At 43.3% G+C, this 14,252-nt stretch overlaps 1 protein-coding gene across 5 annotated transcripts in view; it reads left to right on the forward strand.

The window, feature by feature from the left end:
- The window catches only part of LOC309343831 (ferric-chelate reductase 1-like), a 36,864-nt gene that overhangs the window by 21,460 nt on the left and 1,152 nt on the right, over nucleotides 1-14,252 (forward strand). For all 5 annotated transcript variants that reach the window (XM_081865930.1, XM_081865927.1, XM_081865926.1 and 2 more), the window contains 11 exons: nucleotides 1,295-1,442; nucleotides 2,956-3,138; nucleotides 3,754-3,855; nucleotides 6,536-6,683; nucleotides 7,553-7,669; nucleotides 8,452-8,567; nucleotides 8,850-8,936; nucleotides 10,612-10,709; nucleotides 10,999-11,057; nucleotides 12,108-12,251; nucleotides 14,052-14,113. In XM_081865930.1, coding sequence (XP_081722056.1) covers nucleotides 1,295-1,442; nucleotides 2,956-3,138; nucleotides 3,754-3,855; nucleotides 6,536-6,683; nucleotides 7,553-7,669; nucleotides 8,452-8,567; nucleotides 8,850-8,936; nucleotides 10,612-10,709; nucleotides 10,999-11,057; nucleotides 12,108-12,251; nucleotides 14,052-14,113 — 1,264 coding nt within the window. The remainder of the gene's footprint in view (nucleotides 1-1,294; nucleotides 1,443-2,955; nucleotides 3,139-3,753; nucleotides 3,856-6,535; nucleotides 6,684-7,552; nucleotides 7,670-8,451; nucleotides 8,568-8,849; nucleotides 8,937-10,611; nucleotides 10,710-10,998; nucleotides 11,058-12,107; nucleotides 12,252-14,051; nucleotides 14,114-14,252) is intronic.

A 14,252-nucleotide genomic window follows, 5' to 3' on the forward strand; every position in this document is an offset into this window, starting at 1 on the left:
GAGCCTCTTGGGCTTGCCGATCAGAAGGTTGGCGGTTCGAATCCTCATGACAGGGTGAGATCCTGTCGCTCTATCCCAGCTCCTGCCAACCTAGCAGTTCGAAAGTATGCCAGTGCAAGTAGATAAATAGATACCACTGTGGCGGGAAGGTAAACGGCGTTTCCGTGTCCTCTGGTTTCCGTCCCGGTGCACCAGAAGCGGTTTAGTCATGCTGGCTACATGACCCAGAAAGCTGTCTGTGGACAAACACTGGCTCCCTTGGCCTGAAAGTGAGATGAGCACCACACCCCATAGTTCCCTTTGACTGGAGGTCCTTTACCTTTACCTTTTTAATAGCAACTTCCTATGTTCCTATAAGTCTTGAACATATTTCTGTTCTGAGTAAAGGGCTTCCCTCTTTTAAAAGCCTGCTTCTGATATTCTGTAAAAGGAAATCAATGTAAATATGACTAAAAAAAGTAACATTACTGTTGTATCACCAAAACCACTGTTGCATCTATATTCCTGTGGCTTTCAAAATATTTATTTTAGACTTCTCTTTCCTGAAAGCTGTCATGTTTTAGATGTTAAGAGATGACTCACCTCCACTTATTCAATGTTTTTATTTGCTTTTGCAGAGAATTAAGCCCATTGGCGATGGGTTTCCCTGCCTGTGTGGCAAGGCTAGTTGAAACCTCTGCATGACAAGCTTGTGGCCTTGTTTTGATTTTCTGCAGCAGCCTTCACCAACTTGGTGCTGTCTAGATGCTTTGAACTACAGTTCCTATCAAGCCCAGCCAGCAGGACCACAATGGTTGGGGCTGATGGGAGCTGTAGTCCAAAGCATTTTGATGGTGAAAGCTGTTTGACACACAGAGCTTGCTAATATTTGCAGGGAAATGTACCAACCAAGTCTTCACTGTGCACATCTTTCTCCATTGTCCAACTAAACACCTGCTATCTTCTCCACCAATCTGAAACTCTGGGTGACAGGCCCATGCCACCATGACTGGTGGCAACCATTACTCTCTTGCAATGGTATAAGGTCAGAGATTATTTCCTGGTAACTTAACACAGGAATAAATATGTAGCAGTCTTCCCCAACTTGGGGCACTGCAGACAACTGCTGTTATGCCTGACCATTGGTCATGGTGGCTGGGACTGATGGAAATGGACCCCCAACTACATCTTGAGGGCATCAGGTTAAAGAAAGCTGGTCCAAAACATCTGTTTTGGATTTCAGGAAGGACTTGTTCTATGCAGAAGAGAACAGTACACAATTTTGGTTCAAATCTCGCTTTTGTCTTGTTTTCAGAGTCACTGTTGTAGAAAAATTTAGAGTATTTTGGGTAAAAATTCCAGGTCCTACAATCTCCCAGCCCAATACACCAACCTTGGCAACACCTGTGGTGACTGAGGTGACTGTTGGAACTTCCCTGCCTATTTCTCATCTAACCCAACCAGTAAGTAGTGCTGAGCTCGTGAACGGAACTGTTTGGATTTTAGTAAAATGTGACTTCATCAGGGAAGATTGCAGCCTGAAAAAGAGTTGGGGTATCCAGTCACACACTCCCCTCTCACTGAGTATAAGTGCCTAGGGTTGCCATATTTCCAAAAGTAAAAACCAGGATACCCCAAAAGCGTTTTTTAGGAAGACCCCAAAGTTGTCGAAAACGCAAAACCCCCACGATTTCTCGGTTTACTTGCCGAAGATCCAGGACAAGCCACTGCCTTCTGGAAATTCCCCCCAAACGTCACTTCCACCTTTGAAATCCCAATAATGTCCAGGAAATCCCGGACGTATGGCAGCCCTGTAAGTGCCCCTTTGACCCATGCTGAAGGATAGCCCCAACTGCACTTTGTATCAGCCTTCTCAGCTGACTGCTTGTTGTGTGCTAAGGAATGCATGGATTGGCTCCAAACCACCATTGCCAGATGACTTTTATACCTCCAGATACCTATCTGCATCTTGGTGCATGGTGCCAGAATGCGCCATAACTCACACTAGATGTGCTTCCAGGGCTATAATTTTGTTCAAACTGCATGCCCCCCGGTGGTGGACACTGGAAGGAGTGTGCAATATGACTAGGCCTTATCACATCTTGGTCACACAAATTATATATTGGCTGATAAGATTTCTTGCGTTAAGAATCTTCATGACAAATGGGGCTCAAGGTGATCTGAAGTCTTATGCCCAAGGCTCAGCGTTTTCCCCTGTTCATTGCCTAATCCTTGGCTCAAACGCAAGTGCAGAAATAGATGCCAGCCTTTACACAGATTTTCCAACCATGAAACCACACTTTTAATCCTCTTCATGAATCTATTGCATCAGTCACCTGCTTTCTGTTGAATCTTGTTTGCCTTTTTGGGTAGCAGCTATAGATTAGATTTCCTTTCAGTCTTCTTGTCTCTTGTCAAGTACTGTATTAACTATCATTCCCACCATTTCAAAAACTTAGATGAATCTTGTTGCCTCCAATACTGAACTTTAGGGTAATCTCTTTAAATGATTATTTGCTGCAGAGTGGGGTTTTTTTTTTTTTTTGCACTCGGCCTCCTGCAAAATGAACAGACAGTATTTCATTCTTTCTCCTCATTAAAATCCATAGGGACCTCCTTTTTAATCTTTACAGAGCTTGTGTAATTATCTGGAGCAGTTTGGTATGATTCAGAAAGCCTTTAATTATACTCCTGCTAATGCAAAGTTTCGAACAATTAACAGAGCTGCCTGACTAAGACAAGAGTGGGATTGTATTGTGCACCCAAAATTACAGAGTTTGAACGATGTCGATTTGAGGCTTGCAGCTTAATAATGGCCAGAGAAACTAACTGTAATTGCTGGGTAGAAATCTGAGGTTGTGGGAAATGGTTTCCCATTAAAATCCTGCAACGGTGCGAGTACATTTTCCAGAATGTCAGCCATTTCTCAAGTAGTGATCTATTAGGTAATGTAATTTGGCTTCTTGTCTCCCTTAGTTCAGTGCATCCGACTGTGGCAGCAACAAATTCTGTGTGAGAAACCCTTCCGACTGTGATCCTGGAGCCCGCGACTGCTTCTTTCTGTCTTTCAAACGAGACCATGTCGATTTGATTGTGGTGGAAATGAGTGGTCCTAGTGATGGCTATATTGCATTTGCACTGTCTCATGACCAGCGGATGGTTCGTAAACATTATTTTCCATTCGGATCCTACTGCCAATCTGGGGAATTTGCATAGACTTCTGGAAATAAGAATGAACCATAAAAAGCCAGAATATACTTGAGCGAGGGAGCTGCAATTAGCTAGAAGTTCCCTTCCATGAGTATCCAGGGCATATATACATTTCCAACTGCATGACTGCTTGCACCAGCACTGAATAAGTATGAGATGTACAGAGCACATTTCATTGATAATATACTTTATCAAATCTATTTTGCTAAGTATAGCACCCAGGGATTTGGCTGAATGAAGGGCGTTTTACAAGAGTGGCAAATAAAGTCTTCCGACGTGCTATTCTTTGTGTTGGTGGTAGTACGGATCCTGAGAGCTCATTTTTGTATGTGCTCCCAAACTCCTAGGACCTAGGGGCTTGCATCATGTCGCTACCAGAGTTTGCAGCCCCTTACTACTTGTGCAAGTTAAAGCTGAATTGACTCTAGTCCTGGGGTTGTTATAACAGGAACTTCAGTGAATGTGTCCTTAATGAATTTAAGTGAATTTGTCTTGGCTGTGTAGCCAGGGGGCACTGCCTGCCCCGGGAATGCTATTTAACAATCTCTTTGACATTATTTGCAGGGTGGTGGTGACGATGCCTATCTCTGCATTAGTGACAGTCACCACGTTGACATCAAGACAGCTTCTTTAACTGGACGTGCTTATCCAGAGTTTGATTCAGAGGTATTTGTGTCTTTATAGATATAATGTTTATTACATTTTCTGTTTTGCAATTTAAAATACTCATTTTACATCCTCAAGATATCAGTGACTTCCCTTCTTCTCTTTCCATGGCTCATTTTACATATCATAAATCCCTGTATATTTTACAAAAGCTATTATCACTCAGTTTTCCATTACTGCATCCATCAAAACCTGTTTACACTGTAGTTTACATGTATGTTCTTCTTGTTCTCTTGTTCTATATAGTCTGTGAGTTGTGCATATTCTGTCAGTTTAAAGTTGCCATTCTTCTTTAGTTGGGACCTAGCTCGTTTTCCATTTTTGGGCTAACAAAACACAGGCCACAGTAGTAGCATACAGAAATAACCTCTTTTTTTAACACCTGGGAATTTCAGTCTGAATTATCCCCAACGGAAAGGACTCTGGTTTTTTGGGGAAAGTACTCTTAAACATTTTTTCCCCAATTCATTATGGATAATTTCCCAGTACTTTTACCCTTTTACAAGTCCACCACATATGAAAGAACGTCCCCTCCACCTCTTTGCATCTCCAGCAATTATCTGATTCAGACTTATACGTCTTAGCAAGCCTACTCAGAGTTAAATACCACCTGTGAATCATTTTCAGGTAGTTCTCCTTCAAAGAATAGCATGCTGTAAACTTCAAGTCACTTTTCCAGAGTTTTTCCCCAGAGGTTAAAAATCTACCGTATTTTTTTGCTCTATAAGACGCACCAGACCATAAGACGCACCTAGTATTTGGAGGAGAAAAACAAGAAAAATTATTCTGAATCCTAGAAGCCAGAACAGCAAGAGGGATCTGGCTTCTGGGATAGCCGCATGAAGCCTCTTGCGGGCAGGGGGAGCCTTTGTCCCGGTGCCCTCAGGACAGCTTATGGGATAGCTGTGCGCAGCCTCTCCCGGGCAGTGGGAGGAAGGCTCCTCCAAGAGCCGTGCTCCCTTTAAAGAGCGCACAGAGCGTGTGCTCTTGGGGGCTTTTCCCCGTGGAGGGAGAAGTGCGTCTTATAGAGCAAAAAATACGGTATATTGTGTCTTATATCAATTTCCCAGTTTGCCACTGAGGCTTTAACAAGCTCGTCTTTTCTTTCCCAAAGTGAGGTATTTGTTCCATGGACCCTTTTTTATTTTCTTAATGCAAATTATAGGATTGAATCCATCATGTTCCTTTGATAGACACGTACACTCCTACATATGTTGGCTTATTTGGCTTCCCCCAAAGAATCCTGGGAACTGGTACGTTACTCACAATTCACAGCACCCTTAACCAACTACAGTGTCCAGGATTCTTTGATAATGTTTTAAGGTCGCACCTATACCAGCGTAACTAGCAGAACAACACAGCAAAGCTTTGGGATCTTTGCCCTTTTCTGCTGTCAGTGCGTTTCAGAGTTGATGTTGAAGAAAACTCTTTGCCCACATAGTTCAAAGCAAAGTATTTTATTGCTGCAAATCAACAAGACAATTATTCACGTGACATACATGCAGTTAGGAGATTCTGGTGCATTGTAACCTATACACTGCTAACAAACTAAGTATAGTAACCTTGTCTTAGGAAGTTGAGGTAAGAATGGCAAAGAGACTCAAACCGGACAGAGATCCATGCAAGGCTGCTGGTTGCTTCTGGCTATATATATCAGCCAACATACACACATGCACAAACTCACTTCTCCCTCTGGTGAGAAAGGGGTGGGATGAGTCATGCCAGAATCCTGCAGCCTCAAGCTGTTTCAGAAGGGATCCTAACCCTGAACAGAAATCAGACCCAGGGGAAGGGCAACTTGAGAGACAGACCTAAGCACAGTTAATGCAATTAACACCAGTATTTAAATTACACTAACCTTCTTTGGGTCAAGTCATGTGCTTTAAATATATGTTCTGTACACAGCCTGAGGCACCTTTGTGGGTGGTGTGGTAGTCATGTGAAACTGGCACATGCATCCAGCTTTTATTTGCCTCTGATCTCCATTGCTTGCAAAGAGTTCCTCTCTCTTTTTGGAATAATTTTTTACTAGATTTTATAAAGAGAGATACAAAGATTATTATCAAATATCTTTCCTGTCCAAACTGAAACATTAATCTAAGTAAAATAAAAACACTGATGCAGAGGAGAAGAAAGAAAGAAAGAAAGAAAAGTTAAGAAACTAAGGAACTTCCGATTCTTCATCTGAATAAACATTTTTCAACTCATCCACTCCAATATAAGAGTTTCTTGCCCACAGAGCATGGGTATGGTAGGACTCTGAGCTTTCAAAATTGCCTCTGTTCCTCATGGGTCTTGGTAGGATGATGTTGAGAAATCACTGTGTAGGTACACCAAATTTAGCATTAGAAATACATTGGTTGTCTCAAATGCACTGCGGTTGCTTCCTAAAAGCCAGCCAGTTTGGATCAGGAACATGGGCCCTAGCCAAGGAGGCGGCAGGGAGGGGCAACTGCTCCCCCAATCAATAAAAATACATAGCAAACTGATGTTCTGCCCCCCTGTGACAAAAATCCTGGCCACGCCCATGATCAGGAATGTTTGTTCTGATAAACCCGGTTGCCTGTAAGCTTTAGATGGCAGCACTAGGCATGTAAAAAAACAAAACAAAGCTATATTTGTGGTCATTCAGCTTGGGAGGCAGAAATGTTAAACTGGCATTAATTTATTTTCCCCACAGCCTGCTCTGGATGAAATGTCATGGAGGCTGGCTGACGGACTTATTCAGTGTTCTTTCAGAAGAAGAATTCACTTTCCTGCTCTTCAAGGGAGGTTTAATCTTGATGCAAACTACTATATATTTATGGCAGATGGGGAAGTCAGTGAAGGTAAGTTTGGAACTGAAAGAAAACTGACAAAAATCCTTAAGGTTCCATTACTGGTTATGGACTGTGGTTAGGCAATGGAGCCCTCCTGGAGTGACTTGGATTCAAATCTGTGTGTGTGTGTGTGCAATTTTTATTAAGTTTTCTATTTTGCAATTTAAAATATTCATTAAACCTTAAAATATCAATGACTTCCCTTCTTCTCTTTCCATGGTTCAATCTGCATATCATAAATCCCTGCATATTTTACATAAACTAAACCATTCAGTATTCCATTAATACATCCAGCAAGACTTGTTTACACTGCTGAAATTATCTTAATGCTGCCAATGTTTTCAAGTGTACACAGTTTCCCCCATATATTCAGTAAACATTTTCCAGTCTTCTTTAAACGTATGTTCTTCTTGTTCTCTTATTCTATATGTTAGACCCACAAGCTGTGCATATTCCATCAGTTTGAGTTGCCATTCTTCTTTAGATGGGCGCTCGCTCATTTTCCATTTTGGGGCTAACAAAACACGGGTCACAGTAGTGGCATACATAAATAGCCTTTTTTGACACCTGGGAATTTCCATCTGAATTATCCTCCCCCCCAAAAGGATTCTGGGTTTTTTTTTAAAAAAAGTACTTTCAAACATTTTTTCCCCAATTCCTTATAAATTATTTCCCAATACTCTTTTTACCCTTTTACAGGTCCACCAACTTGGATTCAAATCCTTACTTTGCTGCAAAGCTCACTGGGTAATCTTGAGCCAATCACTAACCTCTTATCCAAACCTACCTTGCAGTCCCTGTTCCTTGCAGGGTGCAGATAATTCTCCCCACCCTTCCTTTGCCATTAACATGTTATCTGTTCTTCATCTCTTGCGCAGGAGGTATGATCCATAAACACTACAGGCAGCCTCTGATCACAGATGGAAAGTTTAACGTTACAGGACCGGCAAAGGATATTGGAGGATCCCGCTCCCCACTTCTCATCAAGATCCATGGCAAGCTAATGCTCTGTTTCATGTGCAAGGATGGGCTAGGTCTCCTGTGGTCCAATGACTTGTAGCTGGGGTGGCGGGGTCTTCTTGCAGCATCTGTAACAGGTGAACTTTCAAAGTCTTGCAGTTCTGTATGGGATGCTAGGGGGGACGACAGAGTGCACTGGATGGGACCTCTTATAGACAACATCCTGTGTTTTCTACACGAAAGCTTCTCAGAGGAAGAAGGTATGCAAACTTTCATACCATCTGAAATATACTTGGAGTCAAGAGTGGATTTCATTCCCTTTATTCAGCTCATAGTGGTGAGGAAGAATGGAAGTTCCCCCAGAATGTCTGCTTTATATACATTATTTACACAATGGGTCCCATGTGATTGGCTAATTCCGGGATTCTCCTGTAGGCCAATCAGGTTGCGGATTCACTTCCACCTGGAGCTGGATTGGGTGGCTCCTGTGGACCAATCAGACTGTTGCATTCTGGGTCCTATTGTTCTAGGTCCAATCAGACTGCTGCATTCTGAATCTTATTGTTGCAGGGCCAATCAGACTGCTGCATTTTGGATCCTATTCAACTCAGTATATAATACCATCTTTATAGGAAGCAGTGTAAGAACAGCTTCTGATATTTCAGGCTGGGGATGAAAGAAACCATAATGGCTCGAAAAGCACTCTTTGAATGTCTGAAGCCATAAAAGTGACCTTTGATTTTATTTTATTTTTAAATCGTGGCTACTTCACAACTTATAGCTCTTTGCAAGAACCTTTTGTGTCTTCCTTTTTCAGGTGCATTAATGTTCATTGCATGGATGACCACCGTTAGCATTGGTGTGATCGTTGCCCGATTCTTCAAGCCTGTCTGGCCTAATTCATTGCTGTTTGGAGAAGAGATCTGGTTTCAGGTGGGAGGAAAAGCCAGAAGATGGCCATTGTCTCTATTTAAGTGATGTACTAGGAATCATAATAGTTGGAAGGCATATCTAAGGTCCTGCAATCCAACCTTCTGCAAGATTTCCCTCAAATCCTTTTGTGTATTCCTTAAGAGCATAGGTTCCATTTTTATTCTAAACAGATTGATTTTCTGCCACCATGTTCCTTGTTACTAGAATTTTGCATAAGAATGAGTCTCTGGATTCTATTGAACTAAGCTGTTTTCTTTAAAATACCTAACTTTTTATCGATAGGTCCATCGTGCCCTAATGGTGATGACAGTGCTGCTTACAGGTGCATCTTTCATTCTTCCATTCTTATACCGGGGAGGCTGGAGCGATGTAAGTGACATTACATAAGCTTGATGCTTTCATTCAACAATGTAACTCCTCAGGTGTGGCTATGTTAAAAAAAATGTGTTCTGACACTGTTCTTTCCCGTTACCTATAAAAGAGTCACTAAGTTCAGAACCGAGAGCTAAGTTTGTTCTTGATTTGTTATGTAAGACACCTGATGTGGATGACCAAGTGAAAAATCCTGTATTTTCCGTCTGGTCTAGGCAAACTTGTGCTGGGGTGGAAGGTGTGTGTGTGTGTGTGTGTGTGAAGGAGGTAAATTGCTGTGCCAGTATTCATCCACCCCTCCTCAAAACCTGGTCCAAAGAAGGTTAGGAATGCACCCTAATACAATAGCATAATTGTCTTCAGAATTTGCTCCACAATGAGAGAATCATAGCACTGTAGAGTTGGAAGGGACCCTGAGGGTCATCTAGTCCAACCCCTGCAATGCAGGAATGTGCAGCTGGTCCATACAGGGATCAAACCTGCAACCTTGGTGTTATCAGCACCATGGTCTAACCAACTGAGAATTACTGTATTTTTCGCCCTATAGGACGCACCAGCCCATAGGATGCACCTAGGTTTTTTTTGGGGGGGGGGAATAAAGAAAAAAAAATTATCCCCCCCCCCAGCCGCGGGAACTCCCGCAGGGCTCCCTAGGATGCGGATATCTGCCCGAAGCGTGGGGTGCTCTGCTTCAGCGCGCCCCGCGCTCCGTGCAGCAGGCTGCTATCCGCAGCCTAGAGAGCCCTGCGGGAACTCCCGCGGGCTCCCCAGGCTTAAGGATAGCTTCCCAAAGTGCGGAGCATACTGACCCCTCTCGCTCTCCAAGTTTCAGCAAAAGCCTGCATTCGCCCCATAGGACGCACACATATTTCCGCTTCATTTTTGGAGGGGAAAAAGTGTGTCCCATAGGGCGAAAAATACGGTATTATGCCATCTCCTAGTAGCTTTGGGGCCTTTTCTTTGTTCTGGAGTCTTTGTGCATGTGTGTGCTTCTATTTGATACTTGGTAAATAATGGTAATTCTTTAAAAAAAATCTTTTAAAAAATAAAATAAAAGTGTTCTCTCCAAGTCTGGCTTTCTAAGTATGGAAAACGGTCCCTTAAGTGCAGTAGTACCTTGGTTCTCAAACTTAATCTGTTCTGGAATTCCGCTCCAAAACCAAAGGGTTCCAAAACCAAGGTGCGCTTTCCCATAGAAAGTAATGCAAAATGGATTAATCTGTTTTACTATCCAACGAGGCCATTGATCCATAAAATGAAAGTAATAAACAATGTACTGCAGTAACACAATCAGTAGCTGAACTGGGTTCCACACAGTCACAAAAACAAAAAGAAAGAGCCGCAAAAACAAAAATGCAAAATAAATAGCAAAAACAGATAGACCTCAGCATAACACTCAAAATGGAAGTGTGGCACTCGAATCGGAAGCGTAACATTCTGAAATGTTACGGCTTCTGAAAAAAGTTCTCAAACCGCAACACTTACTTCTGGGTTTGCAGTATTTGGGTTCCAAGCTGTTTGAGTACCAAGGCATTTGAGAACCAATGTACCACTGTATTCAAGAACGTGCATAGCATATCCATGCAATGACTATATCCTGCTGTGAAGTGCAGTCTTTATCAAAAAAGCATTGTTGGAGGGTTGTTCATAACCAAACCCATCTTTTATACAGCAAGCAGGCTTCCATCCATATCTTGGCTGTACGGTGATGGCACTGGCAATCTTTCAGCCCATTATGGCAGGCTTCAGACCTCCACCTCAAGCACCAAGGTATTCTTGCATGCTCAAGTTACATAAATATATTCCAATGAGAGTGCGAGGGAATTACCAGCCGGGTTAAGAGTTTTAAAGGGCAATGATCCAGTGGTTAATGGGTATGGAAACCCCAGACCTACGCCCTCTTCCAGAAATTTGTAACCCCCAAGTTTGCAAACTCCAGTTACAGCAACCCTAATGAGTGTGTGGTGATGTAATCATCCTCTTTCTCTTTTCACACCCCGGGCACTGATGGTGTTTGGAATCATGCACTGACTTTCTTTTCCTTTTTCTTTGGGAACAGAAGAGAAATCTTCAACTGGTTACACTGGAGCACGGGCACAACTGCTAGAATATTAGCAGGTGAGTGAATAATTCATTCTAGCCTTATCTAAAATGTTGACTTTGTAAGATGGCTAGGAAGAATGGGTATTAATTATGCTTTTCTTAAGTTAATTTGTGTGGCTTTCTACAAGTGGCAGTCCAATACTTACAGATCTTGCATTTTGTGGTAACTTCACTCTGGCATCTTGCTGACTATAGTGGTACCTCGGGTTAAGTACTTAATTCGTTCCGGAGGTCTGTTCTTAACCTGAAACTGTTCTTAACCTGAAGCACCACTTTAGCTAATGGGGCCTCCTGCTGCTGCAGTGCCGTTGCCGTGCGATTTCTGTTCTCATCCTGAAGCAAAGTTCTTAACCCGAGGTATTATTTCTGGGTCAGCGGAGTCTGTAACCTGAAGCATATGTAACCTGAAGCATATGTAACCCGAGGTACCAGTGTACTTGAAATTGCTTTGGTTTCACATGCAATATCAAATAAATGCATGTTGTTCTGTGACCACAATCTGACCATCACTGGGAGTGCATAGACTACAACTGCTAAACATTGTGTCTGAAGGCTTAAAGCTCCTCTGGATAGCCTAGTTGTTGGGTATTCATCCCAACTTTGACTTGTCCAAAGTTTACCTATGTCTGGTCTTTATTGGACACTTGTTCTGATTTGCTTACACCTTTCCATTAGTCATTTGTTCATCCAACATTTGTCAATGCATTTCCCTGTCATTTCCAAACTGCAAAGAGTCAATTTAAAAAAAAAAAAAGATGTGTTGTTATGGGTCCACAATGCTCTAAATGCACAAATATAAAATTCAGTGGTCACTTGAATGACTCCTACAAAATGTTCTGGAGGAAACCTTAGTGTCTGTGCATTGGAAACCACAGAGGATATGGAATCTCTTGCTTTATACAAGTGAGCAGGTAGCTTGTAATTATGTGGGACTTTGGGTTGTATTTTTATCATGTATTTTGTTGCTAACCACACTGCAGCAATAAGTTGCAGTACTGCCGGTTGAAATTACTTGATCTAATTTTGCTTACTCTCTGTTTTTGTAAACCTGGCCCTGTCCTTTAGTGGTGGTAATATTCCTCGGAATGGACTTGCCAGCTCTCAACCTTCCAGACCCATGGGATACATATACGATGATGGGATTTGTAGCTTGGCATGTTGGCACCGATGTTCTCCTGGAGATACATGGCTACTGCCTCATTCACAAAGGTAGCATGACCAATCTCTACTTTAGCTTGCATTGAACACAATGCAGTTGCAACAAGAGGCAGATATCCTGGCTCACGAAAGAGATTGCTTTTCACTGTCTAAAGACCTGTTTGCATTATCCTCATCTGCTGTCCCCCCCTGCAGTTTTCACAATTGCTGTGAAAGCCCCAGGTACATATTTGAGTGGAGAAATGTAACATGATATACCGTATTTTTCGCCCTATAGGACGCACTTTTTCCCCTCAAAAAATGAAGGGGAAATGTGTGTGCGTCCTATGGGGCGAATGCAGGCTTTCGCTGAAGCCTGGAGAGCGAGAGGGGTCGGTGCGCACAGACCCCTCTCGCTCTCCAGGCTCCGCAGACCTCTCCGCAAGCAGCGGAGCGCTCCCGCTGCTTGCAGAGAGGTGCCTGCATGCCAAAGGCTGCACGTGCTGAGCTCAGCGCGTCCAGGCTTCGCGGACCTCTCCGCACGCAGCGGGAGCCAGCCCCAGGCTCCCACGGCTTGCAGAGAGCTGCCTGTTTGGGGACTGGGGTCGGGGGAAGCTTGGGCCTCCCCCGCCCCAGCCCCGCGCCTGGGGGGGAATTATTTCCCCCCTTTATTTCCCCCCCAAAAAACTAGGTGCGCCCTATGGGACGGTGCATCCTATAGGGCGAAAAATACGGTACCTGATAAAATAATTTTTATTCAGGAGCGATAATGTGGCAGAAGTGGCTGGAGGGATGCATATCGAAACTAGCCCATCACACAACGCCTTTGCTTATCAGTTTGAAGAGAGATGGGTTTGAAGGGCAAAGAACTTCTGATTGATTTAATTTATGGAACAGGGTCTGAGGCTGAGATGGTAAATGCTTCTGACACCAGGGGGAGTCCATGGATAAACAGGCATTTGAGCTCTGTTCTCCTGGGACCAAATGGAAATATCTGTCCACACTTCTCTCCCCTGCCCTCTTGTGTCTTCCATTGGATGGCCTTCCCCAGCTAGTGGCCTTCTAGCTATTGTTGGACTCCCAACTTCTGTCAATCTCAGCCAGCATGGCCAATGGAGTGTCAAAGCTTCCACATACCTGCTGCAGAGTGTCTTGTATAAGTAAAGTGTGTTCCAGAATGGAACTATGTGAAGGACAGCATTCCCACTTCTCCATCAGAATATGCTCATTTCAAACAGTGTCTCCATCTCAAATGAACGAGCGGCACCCCCTTTTTTGGGAACTGGTGGATGAAGCTCAAAACAATCTAAAACAGAGGTTCTTAAGCATCTAGCATTGGATTGTTTCTGGTGTCTTTTAAGATAATCTGGTAAATGAACAAAAACATAAAGGGTAGAGTGTAGCTCTAATCTAGATTTGTAGGCACGGTTTTAATTTCAGAATTTGCATTTTGGGGGATTATATAGCGGGTGGTGCTGTGGGTTAAACCACAGAGCCTAGAACTTGCTGATCAGAAGGTCGGCGGTTCGAATCCCCGCGATGGGGTGAGCTCCCGTTGCTCGGTCCCAGCTCCTGCCAACCTAGCAGTTCGAAAGCACATCAAAGTGCAAGTAGATAAATAGGTACCACTCCGTCGGGAAGGTAAACGGTGTTTCCGTGCACTGCTCTGGTTCACCAGAAGTGGCTTAGTCATGCTGGCCACATGACGTCGGCTCCCTCGGCCAATAAAGTGAGATGAGCGCTGCAACCCTAGAGTCAGCCATGACTGGACCTAATGGTCAGGGGTCCCTTTACCTTTATATTTGTATCTTCTACAGTGCTTTGATAGCTTCAGGCTAAATAAAAATTTACTGTGAAACTTTTATTTTGCAGTTCAAGTGTTGGAAGATGACAGGATACAGATTCTGCAGTCCATTACAACGGCAGAGGCACAGGTAAGCACAGAATGCATGTGAGAGGATAAATATATGCATATATATATTTTCTGAGCATGGAGCTGCCTCCTAAGAACTATACTACTTTCAGGGCGTAAGGCTAGCTCATTTGAATGCTCCCATGTGCTTTTAAGGGAAA

This window comes from Podarcis erhardii (genome assembly GCF_964252035.2).
Source record: "Podarcis erhardii genome assembly, chromosome: 6".
In the NCBI taxonomy this organism is placed as follows: Eukaryota; Metazoa; Chordata; class Lepidosauria; order Squamata; family Lacertidae; genus Podarcis; species Podarcis erhardii.